The sequence below is a fragment of the Prinia subflava genome, chromosome 4, assembly GCF_021018805.1.
Source record: "Prinia subflava isolate CZ2003 ecotype Zambia chromosome 4, Cam_Psub_1.2, whole genome shotgun sequence".
Classification (NCBI taxonomy): domain Eukaryota; kingdom Metazoa; phylum Chordata; class Aves; order Passeriformes; family Cisticolidae; genus Prinia; species Prinia subflava.
This window is the reverse complement of record NC_086250.1, coordinates 60829737-60846857: the sequence shown is the minus strand read 5'-3', so window position 1 is coordinate 60846857 and position 17121 is coordinate 60829737. Positions and strand designations below refer to the sequence as shown.

At 37.7% G+C, this 17121-nt stretch overlaps 1 protein-coding gene across 3 annotated transcripts in view; it reads right to left on the bottom strand.

Moving 5' to 3' along the window:
• Nucleotides 1-17121, bottom strand: part of SRPK2 (SRSF protein kinase 2) — a 129208-nt gene that overhangs the window by 26260 nt on the left and 85827 nt on the right. For all 3 annotated transcript variants that reach the window (XM_063396904.1, XM_063396903.1, XM_063396902.1), the window contains exons 3-9: nt 15783-15934; nt 9806-9914; nt 9163-9250; nt 8625-8712; nt 4586-4692; nt 2086-2251; nt 36-61 (exon numbers count right to left, since the gene is read on the bottom strand). In XM_063396904.1, the coding sequence (XP_063252974.1) occupies nt 36-61; nt 2086-2251; nt 4586-4692; nt 8625-8712; nt 9163-9250; nt 9806-9914; nt 15783-15934 (736 nt within the window). The remainder of the gene's footprint in view (nt 1-35; nt 62-2085; nt 2252-4585; nt 4693-8624; nt 8713-9162; nt 9251-9805; nt 9915-15782; nt 15935-17121) is intronic.

Below are 17121 nucleotides of genomic sequence, written 5' to 3'. Positions count from 1 at the left end.
AAGGTAGTTAAATTGTATTATATAACAATACTTACAGGCTTTTGTTGTGGAGCTGTACTCACTAAAAAGACAAAAAATAAATTATAAATAAAATAAAGGTTTTCTTTTTCAGAAACAACTCTATAAAAGCAAAAACTAGTAGAAATAACTAAAAACTATTCTTAACTAAATAAGGCAGTGTTAAGTTTACTTCATTAGCCAGATTTTTTTATTCTTTACAGTATTCTGCCTGAAATCATCTGATGTCTCCATTAGAGCATCTGAGATTGGAAGGAGCTAGCAGTTGTGTTCACTGTATTGTGGTTGGCAGGGTTCATGAAATTTAAAAAAAAAGGCTGAACCATAAAGAGTGGATAGAAAACATCAAATGACTGCAGAGCTGCCTCAGATTAAATGTATGTAGTCACCTGGCGGAGCAGGTATAGACTGGTTTAAATAGTTCAGGGAATATTAGAAAAGAAACAGCTACTGTGTTGTACCCAACAGAAAAGCCAAATATTCATGGTTTTTATTCTGAAACAAGGCAGTTTGATTGCTAGGGCTGGAGGCATAAAGAAGTGCCTAAGGCAAAAAACACAGCATATCACAGAAAAAGCAGCTCCAGCATGGGCCTCTCCCAAGGACCTCTGAGCAGGAGCCCATCAGTGAGTGGCTGATGAGACTGCAGTGCTGCCACATGCACAGAGCACCACGAGCCAAGTAAAACCTCCCTGTGATCAAAACCAACAGGAATAACCACATATGGGAGACACAAGCAAAGCGAAGGGGAGCAGGAGGAACCGAACCAGGGAGAACCCCTCACAAATTTCTTCAGTTACACAGGCCTAAGGAAATTAAGGAATGCCAATAAAATACAGAGTTGTTTTAGAGGTTCAGATCCTGCTGCTAAGCTCAGGGAAAACCTGCGTGAATACCCCTGAAAGGGCAAGGTTTTCAGAAAGATTCTTAAACCTGAGCACTGTCACTGCTGTACAAAGGGAAATCATACGCAACCTATTCTTGCAATGCTGTAAAGAAAACACATGTTTCTGTAAAGAAAACAGCTCCTGTGTGGAAAGCCAGATATTTGATTACAATTTGCTAAGAATGAGGTGTGATAAGAACGCCATTCTTAAAATAATACTTATTTTAATGTCAGGAAGCAATATAAAGGCAGCATGAACACAATCAAGTTATTTCCCACACAAATAACACAAAATCTCTAGCTATGGGATTACACATGATGTCAAATTCAATATAATATATTCACCATTTAAACAATTTTTCATCTAAAAATATATAATGCTGTGAAATGGATTCTGACCACTGAATTTGTTCCCGATATAGAAAGTAATTTTAGTATACCTCACAGATTTTAACCTGTGATATATTTTCTGACAATATTACAGAGGGAATTACTTCCCCACTGTCTGCAGCTGATGTGCTCAATTTGCAAATTAGTAGCAACCACAGTACTAAAAATATATAGTACATAGTACTAAAAGAAAATCACTAGAAAAGCCGCACTTCCTCCTTGTCTGTCTTTGCTTATTGCTGTGAACTTCTTTACCTTGGCTTCTCCTAGCTAAACATAAGGTACAGTTCCCATCTAAACTCTTGGCAGGCTTAACATAGAACATTTTATACCACGAAAATGGGCTTATCACAAGTTCAGCTAGGTACAATAAATTCCATTTTTAAGGGTGAAAAACTATGGATGTAAAACTTTTCATTGCACCTTAAGAGTAAGTTACAACAGACAAAAAGGTAGACGATTTCACAAGGACGCTGATGAACTTGTAACAGAACTAGACATAATTTAGGTAAGATTATTAATAATTGTCAATATTAGAGATGCAAGCCACTAGTGTGACTAAAACCCAGGCATTAAAGTTTGTGGGATGGGAGGGGAGTAAGTTTATACCAATAAATCTTTTTCTGTATCTGCGGACCCTGAAAACTTGAACATGCAAAACCAGTAGGAAATCATTACTCTGATAGTTTCCAGCGCAAGAATTAAACAGACATACATTTTTCACATGCAATCATTTCAAATGTGAATTTTCACTGAACAAAACACCATTAGCTGATGGTAGTTGGTCATACCTGCTGAGCCGGACGGGGGAGGAGCACCAGCCTTCTGCCACTCGGTGGCCTCAGCGGCCATCCTGCGCACGTACGCGTCGTCCACGCACATCAAAATGTTCTCTGGCTTTATGTCCGTGTGGATGATCTTGCACTTGCTGTGCAGGTAATCTAGACCCTGAAGCACCTAAAATTACAAAGGGACTTTTTTAACATCTGCTTGAAACTGCAACTAAATTTATTAAGAAACTCAGCTTTCAGCTGCATTTTAAATAAGCCTGATTTTATCCCAATGCTCAAAAGTAGGTAAAAATTGGCAAAAATATATTACCAAGTAGTAGCATAACCACATAATTTTCCATTGCAGCATGGAATTACAGAAGCTTATGAAGCAAAATTGTTTGATGCACGGTAACACTAGTGCAAATACTTAATTGCTTCATATTCAACTTTCAGAAATCAGTTTTTAAAACATGTGTAGCACAAGTTTTGTCCAAGCAGAAAAAGAAGAAAGATCTACACTATCTTCAATAAGCTCCCTGAAAGCCTTACCAAACAATGCCACTCTCACTATGCCAAACAGTTAATTCCTGTCTCACAAAAACAAAAGCTTTTTAATCTTTCTGGACTAAGAGCTCTTCCTTTTTTCTCAGGTATGAAGTGTTTGAATTACCTTTTCCTACATTCAAAAAGCAATTCAGAGTGGAAAACTGTGATTCAAACCTTCATCTAAGTCAAGCCACCTTCAAAGTTGTACCTAACCTCAGAATCAGACCAGCCTGCTCAGAGTCTTTATCCAATTCACTTCCAACTACCTCCCAAAATGCAGAACTGGCTGGGCTGTGCACTGTTGGCTGGGTAAACCCTGAGTGGACACCAGGCACAAGAGCTTGGTGAGGAATGGAGCTTTTACACTGGAACTGCATCCAGCTGGCAGCCATCACCAGTGGTGTTCCCCAGGGCTCAGTACTGGGGCCAGTCCTGTTTAATAACCTTATCAATGACCAGGACAAGGGATCAAGTGCACCCACACAAAGTCTGAGGATGGCACCAAGTTGGGTGGAACCTTGATTTGCTGCAGGGCAGGATCTGGACATGCTGGGTGATTGCCTGAGGCCAACTATGTGAGGTTCAACAAGGCAGAGTGCTGGGTCCTTCCCCTGGGTCACAACAACCCCAGGCAGTGCCACAGGCTGGAGACAGAGTGGCTGGAAAGTGGCTCAGGGAAAAGGACCTGGGTGTGCTGGTTGACAGTGGCTGAACATGAGCCAGTGTGTGCCTGGCTGGCCAGGAAGGCAATGGCATCCTGGAATATCAGCAATAGCGTGGCCAGCAGGACCAGGGCACTCCCTGTCCCTCTGCACTCAGCACTGATGAGGACACACCTCAAATCCTGTGTTAATTCTGGGCTCCTCACTTCAACAGAGACATGGAGGTGCTGGAGCATGGCCAGGGAAGGGCAGCAGAGCTGGGGAAGGGTCTGGAGTGTGATGTGAGTGTCTGATGCAGGGAGTTGGGGGTGTTTAGTCTGTAGAAAAAAGGAGGCTGAGGAGGGACTTCACTCTACAAGTGCCTGACAGCAGGTTGCAGCCAGGTGGGGTCACTTTGCTCTCCAAGGTAACAAGTGACAGGATCAGAGAAGAATCTTCAAGTCGCACCAAGGGAGGTTTAGATTGGATATCAGGAAAAAATTCTTCCCTGAGGAACTGATAAGGCTGCCAAGGTAACAGGCAGCCCAGTGAAGTGGCGGCATCACCACCACTGGAGGTATTTAGAGGAAGTACAGATGTGGCACTTAAGGACATGGTTTAGTGTCGGACTTGGCAGGGGGTTAACAGCTGGAACTGATTCTCTTTCAGGTCTTTTCCACCCTGAATCACTCTATGATGTATTACATACATGCCTTCTCCTTGCTGAAACACTTTCTCCTTAAAATTGCCTCTAAGCAACTTGATTTTCACCAATTAGCAAAAGAACCTATTTTGAAAGAACTCATCCCAATGAAATGTTCTGAAGTGTTTCAACTTAATAACACTGACTCTACAAAAACTCAAATACAGACAGACAGCAATTTCCTTAAAGAATAGGCTATTTCCATTTTTCAGAGACACCATTTATGGTTCATCACTATCATCATTACAATGGTATTATTTTCCACAGTTATGATCATTTATTTTCCAGATTTTATTCACATGCACGACATGTCAACCCAAACTGCAATTTAATATGAGTATTTTCACATCTATGAAAAAGACCCATTGCTTCAACAACTTCTTCTCTAAAGCAGCTCAGGAAACTCCCTTATCGTAGGAAAGTTTGATTAAAAAACTCAATGCAAACACCCCAAAAACCCCTGTATGCAGAAGTGCAGGCTACCCATTAAGATGCTCTTGCAAACCCCAGTGAGATTAAAATAAAATTATCCTAGACAACAATAAGAGTTCAGTTCAAATATCATAATTCTAACCTTCAAACTGTTAAAATTATGGAAAAACCTAATTAAAATATTAACAAAACTTACCTGTCGAATTATGCTTTTTACACAACGGATAGGAAGGCCTTGATAATTGGACTTGATTATCCATTTTAGAAGATGATGTCCAAGTACTTCGAAGACCATGCAGACATCTGTAATTTTATTAAGGATAACTTCCAAATAAACTTGTTTATGAGATCAGCACAAATGTTTGCCTGTGTTCTGGCTAAAGGAGTCATCATCCCCTTTAGAGGGAAAATGGTTCCCCCTGAAATGAGCATGGTAAATGCTTTGGTAACTCATTTCAATTATATGTAAACCCACATACAAACCAGTGTCCAACTGCAGTACGTATTAAAATAAAACATTTTAATTACACAAATCTCGTCCTTTACTTCTACAAGTTCTACAAGTCTCCCTACATTAGGGAGAATAACTAAGAAAGTAAATGTAAAAAATAACTAACTCATTTTTCTTTTATTTGAAATAGTTAAAAGTACTGATTTGGTCTATGATCTCTAGTTTTTAGTAAATATTAAATTACATTAATAGAAGGTTTTAATAACAAAAGTGTGCAGCAACTGTGTTTTAGAAAAGGAACCATAATTAAGCATTTTTTTATTAGGCTCAATGGAGTCACTTGACAACAAATATTTAACATAGTATGAGAATGGATCTCTTAAAAGCTGCAGTTTTAACTGCAGAGAATAATGGCAATCACCAAAGAACTCTTAAACAAATGAAACACAGAACTCAGAAGCAAATTTAAAAAACCACAATGCCAAAAGGTTTAATTTAACACAGCATTTACTATTGGCCCCTGACAGAGGCAGTCAATTATCATGGGAAATTATTAGGAAAAAACATGATGTAGGAATTTCCTATGATTTCTACTTCAAGGGCTTTCTAAGAGACTCTACACAGTCCTGGACTGACTACATGCCTGAGTAGGTTATCTTTCTATTGAGAAAATCTTCAGATACTGAAGATAATTTAAAGTTATATCATGCAGAACATTCTGGCAAGAAGTAACACAATTAAGACTATAGCAAATTAATCCTTAAACATGAGCTGGGAATGACCTTAACATACCTGGAAACCATAAAGGATGTAAAAGTCTTAACTAAATGATACTATAACCTTGCAAAGAATAACATAATACAAATAACCGAAAATTAATTGATGGATACTGCAGGGAAATCTCAATGAATCAGACACCATTCATATAGATGACCACTTCTACAGTTAGAAATCTTACCTAACTTCTCTAAGTTTTATTAACGAGAATCGTGGCAATGATTTTAAGAGTCACTGTCTTGTGTCAAAATAAAACTTACCTTGTCTGTCAGTTTATCACACACATTTTTCTCAAGTACCTACCTATATGCATAAAGGTAATTCAAGTTTTAACATTCTGCATCTTCTACACTGAAGTTACACCAACAGTAAAAGGTCTCAAGACTGGCCAAAGCACACTGTGAAGAACTGTAACACAACTGCTGCCAACTGTTCACCTCACTTCACATTCTTGAATTCCTGTATTACAGGAGACACTGAACAGACACTTCCCACTCCCATCAACAGGGTGTACTCAGAACTCTGTTCCATTCAGAAGAGGACACAGTCCTGGTTACTTCACCCCAAAATGAACACAAGTCACTAGAGCAGAGCACACAGCCATCAGAAAGGATGAGCAGAGTGCCCAAGCTCTGCAGGGCTCATTAACTGAGCCCACGCAGTAAAGCTGCAAAGCCACAGCAACACAGATTGCAAAAAGGCAGGACACTGCAAGATTCAGAAATGAAATGTAGGACAGCCGCCCACAGTCCTTCAGACCACTGCTGCTGCAACTCTCCAATGCACATTCCTCACATTCCTTGCACTTACAGAAATGTTAAGCCTTGCCAGTAACCAGAAGAGAAAGGGATGTAGGGAAGTAAACATCTGAGAAGCAAGGGGAGAGCACCAAGAAGGAAGATGTAAGAGGAATGACAGAGGCCAGCAGAAAGAGACGTCTACCTGAAAAAACAGCGATTGCAACATTTTGCTGGGAGGACTTGGACAAATTCAAGGGACACTCCATACTGGAGAGACAACTGGAATGGAGAGAAGATACAGAGCAGGCTCAGTGTTGGGAGTAGGTATGCAAAAATGTGACTGATTACTATCCTGATCTGAAAAACATTAACCTTAAGCCAGACTGTCCAGAACAAAGAGTTTGGGAAAAGCTCTGCATTACCGATTAGATAACCAGCCTTGCAAGTCCCAGGATCCTCCTACAGCACCCACAACTGACTGGTGAGCAGGTCCAGAAAGTCCTGCAGCAAAAAACCCCTGAAGCCCACCTAACAGACATGCTTCTTGTGAAAAGCTCTTCAAAGCAGAACAGGGGATCTCTCACAGAAGGAAACTAAGCACAGCAGCAAAATCGAGAGTAAATGTAACATTAATCAGCTGACAGGTTAAAGTACTGAGAGCTGCTTTTTCTTGACTCAAATCCTACCTGTAAGTATCTATCTCTCTACAAATACACATTACTCAAGTACTTTAGAGATATGACAAAGGCTAAAGGCTAGCACCAGCACAGAAGCCTTTAGGATGCATCTCAGTTGCTTTTAGATTGGCAGCATTTAGTCACTATGACATCTAATTAATACTCTATTTTCTTTGGAGATGTATTTATTACAATCATTGTAATGTCTGATTGTGTGGGAATCAGACAAAGTGCCCAAGACCATGGATTCTGTTATTTCATGAAGCAGTTGTAATTGCAATCTTTGCAAAATACACAAGTAGCTGAAAAATTACTAGCTCAGTTATTAAAATTCCTCAGTATATAAACACAACAGCTCCTAGGAGAAAGACAACAGTTTGCAGTCACACAGTGCAGGCCAATGGCTCTGCACATTCCCTGCTCTGTTCCACATGGTTCTTGACAATTTTCCCTGTTTGTAGTATTAGCCGTCCAAAGGATTCACCCACCTCTTTTCTGTCCTGTTTTAGCTTTTAAATGCATTCTATAACCAATAACCAAGCCTCTATGAAGCATATGTTGTTTTATTTTATAGTCAAGTAACAGACATTTAGTGACCTGCCCAAAGGAAGCTGGAAACGGCACAGCATGGAAAAAATCTCAAATTACTCTATTTCTCTCAACCTGTGCAACTCAGTGACACTAAGGCAGCACTAATATGGCATTTTAAAAGTAAACAGCACCAAAACATTAAAATCACTTACCTGCTTCATCCTAGGAAAACCTACCCCATTATTTCCCCTAGAACTTAAAAAGGAGCTGATGAAATGATCAATGCAACCAACTGCTGCTGAAATAACTCAGGATGTACAAGCTGTTCACAGGAAAACTGAAGGCACAACATACTGGATATCATATTTTTGCTGCCAGTCAGAACTTTGACAGACTTCCAGATGCAATTTAAACTTGAGTCCAGTATCAGCCCATCCTGTATACTGGTACTTTTCTGGAATATGTATTTTTCAGTAAGGCAGCAACATTTGCCTTCTACATAAAAAATTCTGTACTGCCAGCTTTCCATGTGAAGGCAAAACTGAAATAGAATAAATCAACATCAGCTGTCCAGTTTTAATCTGCCAATACAAGTTTTACCTTTGCCAAAAACAAGGTTAACACCTGGTCAGAAGATGATTGCATGAACAAGAAAAGCATCTCCACGACCTCACATTTCCAACAAGAAAGCAGATACCAGTTTTTTCATGGCACTGACAACTTCCCTTTACCAGTCTAGAACAAAAAAATATTTCTTGTAAGCTTCAGTTTTTACAAATGTTTTCAGTAAGGTCTATTTTTTAAGTAATCTGTCTCTAGTTCCACCAGACCATGACAGGATACATAAGACTTTTTTAATTTTGCATTGTGTTTTGAAAAGCTACATTACTTTCACTCCAGAGTGCCTTACACCCTGCACTTCTCTTTGCATCTACATACATTTTGGTGTTTATACTTTGTATATTTTAAGTAAGATTAACTGGAAAAAAACCAGAACTAAATGCTTACTTATTTCAGTAGAACATTTTTAATGAGAATGCCATGTTCTCAAAAGGATACGAATTCCATTCATTCCAGAAATTTTGAAGTCATCAATCAGCTGTACAACCATATCCTTGTTGGGATCATTAGGGTCACTTTCACGAACCTAAACCAAGAATGCAAGCACTGACATTTTAGGAGAAAATTCACTTTAAAAGACTAATTAGTTATATTTCCACACAAACTTAAGTATTTTGGAGCTTCAGAAAGCATGTTAACTAATTATGTTTTTTCATTAAAAATACAAAGAAATAAAAATAGAAGCCTATTCTTGCATGCTCAAGACAACATGCAAATTCAATAAGCAAAGTTAATTCGTCGAAGAAAATAGAATTACATTTATTTCTGAGAGCTTTTATAAACTACACCATTAATCAAGAGCAAAATAAGACTGTAGATATCTTTCTGCACAAAACTATAGTAACATGTAAGCCAGATGTTTAGAGGACAATATGTAAAGAAACCAAGAGTCTAAAATCAATTCTCAGTTGTTTTTTAAATTCACTATTACTGTTATTATTGTTATTGAACACTATATTGCAACAGTGCTACTTACACATTTGAGTAACTTTATTTCATCCAAGGCTGTCTCTGTATAATGCTGGGCACTTTTTACAACTTTCATTGCAACAAACCTTTTTCCCCTTGAAAAGAAGAGAAACATTTTCAACATGTACACTGAGCTAAAACAAACATACTTTGATGGTAGGGAAATTTTAAATATATAGTATATGTCATAGTCTAATGCATTCTTACATAAAATGCTGAAATTACACTTAATAACAACTTTTAACAGTACTGTTAACAGTGTAACTTATTGAGCATTTAGTCTCCTTGATGTGAGTGTCTCTAAGAGAGGAATCTGCTTACACATTTTATCATTTAATGAAGGTAATTATATTTTTCATTACAGGTACAAAAGAAATAAAAATAGAAGCTTATTCTTGCATGCCAAAGACATGCAAATTCCATAAGCAAAGCTGATTTGTCAAAAAAACAGAATTACATTTATTTCTGAGAGCTTTTATAAACTACACCATCATTAATCAAGAGCAAAGTAAGACTGTAGGTATCTTTCTGCACAAACCTATAGTAAACGTTTACATAACTTTATCATGCACATAGAAGAAATGTTACTGTAAACAGAACAATGAATTAAGAAAAAAGTTGAAGTATATGGAAATAAATAGTTTTCTTACTGCATATCCCAGCATAGCCAGACTGTAGAGAAGTGTCCCCATCCTAACTTTCTAATAACGTGATACCGGCCATTGAAAAGATCACCAATTTTCACTGGATGATAGCCTCCTTTCATGAAAAAACAAATAGGAAAAAAAAGAATATTTAGAAAATAAACAATAATTCCCAGGTGTTCAAGAAATTCTCTTGTAGCATAAATCTTCCTCTTGAAATTGTCCTGTACTGTAAATAGGAAATATAATTTTAATGGTAAAAATTCTGCCTTGCTTGGCCTGGGGGGTAAAAACTCATGTCCTGTAACTATTGTAGAGTTTATTCACCCTTCTCTCTTATGGCTTTTATTTATGGTAATATTGCCATCTGTTCTCTGTTTCCTCAGGCTTATCTTCCAGTTGATGGACAGCACAGAAAAGATCTACATTATTTCTTTATCATATTTGAAGCCTCTCTGGTCAATGTATTTTAGATGATTGCAGAATCTCAACACAGATTGTTTTAACTCCCATTTGCTTTCAAGTAATAAAAGCAGCAATAAAATACTTCCTGAGAAAATGTTAAGAACAATGCAGATTTCATTGATGCTCCTCTACTTGGCTCCTGATCCAGAGCAGCAATGTATTTTTCTGATGTCTGAGGGTTTTACAGTGAGGAAAAAGAAGAGAAAGCAGGCAGATCCAGGCTTTGTCTGAACTGCCTTTTCATTCCTAAAGTCTGCAGTCCAAATTTCAACAACTACAGAGGTTCTCCACAACCCCATGAGGCAGAAAGGCCAACAGGACAGAACAAGCTGGAGCTCAGGTTTCTAGAATTAATAATGAAGCCTTTTATTTCCTTTGTATTTTGGGAGACATTCTTACTCCTAGTTAAACACAGGGAAGACAATGAACACGTAAGATTTTTATTCAGACCTTAACACACCAACAATACCATCCATACTTTTGCCTAAATTGCAAACAAATAATAAAGCTGCACCCTGCAAGCCTCCAGGACATCAGCAGCAGCAGAATCAGAGCAGCTTTCAAAGAACCACTTCTTTGCCTCTTTCTGGTCCTTCACAATGTCATGTCCAACTGCCCTTTGGCAGGATCCTCATTATTGACTAATCCATTTAGAATCAGAAAAACCTCAGACTGCTTTCTTGAAGTTTCTGGATGTGTTTTGAATCCCCTGAAAATCTTGTTAGAACTGGTTAAGACAAGAATGTGAACTTTTAACTTAATTCCTTGAATTTAAAACAAGGACTTCTCTCTTATCTCCTTTTATCTGTGGGAACAGCGATGTCAAACCTGGATATATTTATATTCTTTTTTGCTAATAACATCTTCTGCCTTAACAGAAGTTCAACAGTTCTTTTGTGAACTCTCATATGCTGCCAGAGCAGATTAATACATTTAACCCAGCTACAGAATCATAATGATTACAAACTCAGGAGAAGGATAAAGCCTAAATGATGCATTGTGTTAGATGCTGGTGTGTCTAACAAACTCTACACACACAGCTATACAGAGCTGCACACACACACCCCATATATAAGTGCTAAGGTGTAACTGCAAGCTCAGCAAACAGCAGAAACAGCCTCACCCAAAAGCTGCCCCTTCCCTTGGGGAAGATCTCTCCAACCCTCCCATCACTGGGAAGGAAATGTTCATGAAAGCTGCCAGGACAACTCACCCAGCAAAGTAAAATGATACTTTCATCTCCACTGCTGAGTTGTGCCCGCCTCAGTAAGGATGCCCACACTGCCAAGAGGGAACTCCTTATTTCCAAATCAAACACCAGATCACTTCTGCAACACCTGACCAGATTTACTCTCCAATAGAGAAGGGGGGGACATGGACTTACTGAGAATAAGGGTTGACTATTACACCATCAATCTGCAAACAAAAACAGTATTTGCCACATATGAACCCTCATCTATTGCAGCTTCATTATTATAGAAATTTTGCTGAATCAATGCAAATACATGAATCAGTACTGATACAAAAATTAAAAACAAAACTAAATTTGATTTTGTCTATTTAAGCATCCTTCCAGTAACAGCTGATGGATTTATTTAATAATCTGGAGAAATAAAAACATTATTTAAGACAGCTATGGACTGGTTTAAAACAAACAAAAATATAATTACTTGGTAATCTTTTTCCCATAAAATTCTATGCAGGATGATGAAGTCATAGATGCAAGAAGAAAGTTAAGAGAACATACAAGAAATCTGCCTTTCCATTACTGAAAAGGTTTGCATTTGTGAAGTGAATCAAATCTGAAGACCTGCAAAATTTATATGAGACTTCCACAAAATACACCATCACAGATGAAAATATGTTTCTAGGAATAGTTTAGGCAAACAAGTGCCTTTTAAGTCTGACTCTACAAATAGCTTCTGGCACACTTGTGCTTCAAAGGGTCAAAAATAATCAGAAACTTGTGATAGTTTCTTTCCATCTCAGACAGAAAAGAAAACAGCATAGAGAGGAAATCAGACAAAGACACCAAAGTTAATAAACTGGGGCTTGATAAGCTATTTTAGTAAACTCTATGTGCTGGAAGCATAACAATACTATATATGTAAAAATCATGTTGTTTTGATCCCTACACCACTGTCATAACTAAGTATAGTAATACACCAGTGTATGTGACAGATGCCAACAGAGGTGGCATATATAGCATATGAGTATATATATATTTCACAAGATACTTTCCACTGTCCTACAGTCACAACAGGAGCAGTTTTGGAAATAATCTGTTACCATTCCTGTATATGTTACTCCCTGATTATTCATATCAGCAACATAGGTATTTATAGGTTCTGGAGAAGCAGGTAACAATCACTTAGTTATGTGTGTTTTAAAAACTACTGTCATCCTATGAATGCAACCATTTAAGTTCTTCATGGTATCAGAAGTATTTCCAAGTGTTAGTAACAAGAAAGCATCTATACAAAATTCACAAGTTGATAAAAATTGCATGCTTTTGGAAAAACAATTCTGGCATTTGAAAATATACAATGTATAAGTGGCATTGCTGATAACCTAACAAGAAAACCCATGCTCTTGTTTCACTGCAGCACACACAGAAAAAAAAGTGTCTCTCACAGCTAGCTAGCTACATGCATGCAAGAAGGAGGGTCAGACAAATGAGATCATTATTCCTGAATGTCTCCTGAATGTATTGGTAATTGTAGCTGGCTCATTCTATGTTTGTATAGGGAATTATTCCCTTTGTGAACTGGATGAATGGGAGACATCTCCAGGGGGCAGAGAAGATGATCAGAGAAGCAAAAAATTCCAATTACATCCATGACACAACAGACTCTTGAAAAAAAAAAATCACTAAGTGTTTCAAGGCTTTTCAGAGAACAAGAACTAGCTTTACAAAGTATTCCTCAAAAAATCATGCAGTTGGACGTTCGACATTTCCATTCCTTAAACAGATAAATATTTGAAAAGCATTTTATGCAAATTCCGTGACACAAACAGAAGTAATGTCACAGATTTTAACAGGCCCTGGAGGAAGCCCACAGGGAACGGAAGTTAATCTGCTTTTCACAGATGGCTGCTAGTCAGTCTCTTTCACATCAGGTGCTAATATAAACTGATCCAATTTCTTCATTAAAAAACACTACTATGACTATTTACTAATCACCATCTAAAATGGTCAAGATGCAAGCCCAGCATATCTAACATAAAACTAAAATTAGTAACAAAAATACTCAACGGGAAGTACATCTAACAGGTCGTATATTGAATTCTTGAAAAAAATAATTATACACTCATCATCAAAATTTCCCTCCTATGAAATTTCAGATGGGTTGAGAAGAATACTCTGGGTCTCAGTCAAAAATCTTGGAAGACTGCCATTTTGAAGCCAAAATTAGGAATAAAAGAGACACTCCAGTAATAAATTATAATTTCCAAATCTTTATCTTCCACTCTGTAAATACAGATTAGGCTATCCGAAACAGAAAAAAATATTCAATCTAATAAAACATTTCTCAAAAAAAAAGGAAAATGTATCTAAAAGCCATTCTGGAGTTCTTTACCAAATAACTTACTCATTCCCTATACAGAATATAAAATATATAAACAAATGCCAATGTGGTCATGGAATTCAGATCCTTATGGTGACCTCTTCTTCAGTTCCATGCCAGCAGACTGAAAGAAGGAAATGCACTGCTCAGTCTTACAGGAAATTAGGGTCAGAAAATAAATAAATCTTCAACTGAAGCAACAAAAGCACTGCTCTCGTAGAAACAAGTAATGATCATGACCTCCACATGAACCCAAGCTTGAACCACCCTTAATGTACTTTCAAAAATTCAAAGCCTCGGGATCAGAAGAATTCAGAAGAATCTTTATGCATACAGAAGTTGCCTTTAATTTTTCAGGAAGCCTGCAAGTATTCTTAGTGTTACATGTAGTTTATTTCTAAAGCATACAGATCTCACTCCTGACCTGCTCGGGTTAAACAGGTAACTCACATGCAGGCTCTCAACTTACACTATTTTTTTTGTTTTGTGATCTAGCTTTTGCATATGGTGACATTTTGCAAGGAATACTGGAAAACAGACAACAATGGATTGTCTGAAATTAAATGCAGCCCTTACTTCAGGAAAGAATAAAGTCAGAGCTTTGAAATGCCTAATCTCAAGGAAATACAGATGTTTACAAGTACACAGATGTTTAAACAAACCCTTATTCACTGCTGGAACATGGTAAAAACAGGAAAAGAGTTATCTTATGGAGCAAATGTGGTTTAACACAAATAATAAAAAATAAAACCAAAATACTTGAGTATGGTTTAGCGACGTTTTTCTTCTCCCTGCTGCAGACTTTGACACCTAGTTTGGGTTTAAAGTTTGGCTTTCACTACTGGTATTTGTAAGCAAAAAATTATTGCTTACAGTATAAGGTATTTGTAATACAATATATTATATTCTAATAATATATTAATAAAACTTCTTACACCAAAATGAAATAGTCACTTTCCATTGTTAAATAAGTAAATACAAAACACTTTTGCAGGCTGTGAAGGGGAATTATTTAAAAAGCAAATTTCCAGGCTTATGCAGAAACTTCTGATTAAAAGGATACCATATTTGACACAGGAAGTGTTTGTTGGTATGAGGAATACAGAATACCAGATATAGTCAGGATGCATGGAGTGCTTTTTGACTGTTCAAAAATATTGATCTGAAGTGACAGAATTCTGATGTAAGTATATTTGCATTCTTGAAATCTACTACAATAGGTAACCCAGAGTTGACAGAACTGTTATTGTCATTTTTCATCTGAGTACAGTGTACATTCTACCCTAATGGGAACAGATTTGCAACTTTAGCAGTTGCAAATTAATAAAATATTAAAATTAAAATATTAAAATAAACTTAAGTATTGATACTGTTGATACTGCTGTACCACAGTCATGCTTTAATGCATTTAACAATATTTAAAAACTGAATATAACCAACACAAAAATTAAGGAAATTAAGTTAAAATGAAGATGTACAGACCCTCAGACAATGTTGAGAGCTGTGAAAGACACCATGTGGAAAAGAAGCACGCAACATCTTAGGCTAGGGCAAGTAAGAGAAGAAAGGAAGAAAAAAGGATACAGTTTAAAAAATACATTTAAGTAATGCCCTTATAGGCATCAAGGCATTTTAGAACGTTTTGGAGTGTGAGAAGAGTTGTTTGGTCTTGGTTTGGGTGTTTTTCTTTCTCTTACAACTCAAATAAATCAAGGGAAGTTTATTCTCTCTTCTTATAACTGGGACATCAGGAAGAATACAGGGATGTCATACTAGTGTATTTACTGAAAAATGTATAAACAAGCTATGGCTAAGTGAAAAATGAATGCTGAAGACAATTACGCATCAGGACCTGAAATGAAGAGCTGTTCCTAATTCTTGTATAAGTGAAGATCAGCTCTCTAAAAATCCCCCAAGAAGCAGAAGTAGGCCTGGCATGACGTGCTCACCTTTGCAGTAGTCCGCGGGGTCCTCCTGCTCCTCATCGTCCGAGCCCAGAATCTCCTCCTCGGGCTCCGGCGGGGCGGGCTCCGGCAGCGGCGGCGGCGGCGGCGGCGGCGGGGGCGGGGGCGCAGAGGGGGCTTTCTGCTGAGGCTCTGGCCTGGAACAGAAGGGAAAACACTTGGTGAAGAGCCTCCTCACCGGGGTGGCCCAGTCCTCAGGGGGGATGAAAAACCAGGGAAGCGTCTGTGGCACTGCCACCTTCCATATCCCCTTTGGGACACAGAGGAGCCTGGCCAAACCAAGAGCAGCTCTCAGGTGGAAGAGCTCGCACAAGATACACAGTATGTAACCAGATACAGACGAGTTTAGCAATTCCTGAGGAGCAAATGGGACATGAGCTCCATCTTCTTGAGCACAACTGAGAAGAAATATTTTTCAAAGAATATCAAGTTATTCAAAAGCTCCTGCCTGCTATCTGAAGTAGGAAAGATCTCATTAATGCACAGCACGGAACAATCTTCTGCAGACACTGACCCAAATCTTAATGCACTTCTCCTCTGCAGCTGCTGCCAACACTATGGAAAGTTGTGTCACCATACAAAATACTGAAAACATCTATTAGAAAGTAAGAGAAGGAAACTCATTTTCCTAGGTAGTCTACAATGCTCATCCCAGAGCATATCACATTCTTTAATACACACTAATTAATTAAAAAGAAACTAAACAAAATTACCAAAGCCTGACACCACCAGGCAAGAAACGGGTGGCTTTTTTTTGTCCTGCAGCTCCAATTTTTTTTAAAAAAAACAACCAAAGTGAAATATATTTTATAACCTGTTCCAAAGAAAGCTGTAGTTGGTACAACTATGTAAATTACTCACATTTCAAAACTGAGTATTTTCAATAGACTTAAGTTCACGGCTGAAGTGATATGACCTCTTTGTCCTATAATTAAGAAAGCCTTCCCCAAACAGGTTGATGTTGTTATTCTTTGTATTAAAGGATATACTTTGTACTAAAAGGATATACTTTCCAAATACATTTGCAAAATAACTTAAAGCATTTGTGCCATCAAAAGCTGCTATAACTTAAATTTACATCTACTTCTAATTAACCACACTTAAAAAACACTGTACTGATAGTATTTTGTCCTTCAAGTTATAAAACCCCAGAAATCTGTAACTTGCTGATGTTTCCAGCACCTGGAATTAGGATCCAAATACTTCCTTCATCATGAGTAAAAACTGTACTTATGTTTATCCCAATTCTATGTCCACTTCCTCATAATTCCCTTTTCTTTTTACACACTGCAATTGTTCCAGACAGACAGAGCATTTGGTGTTA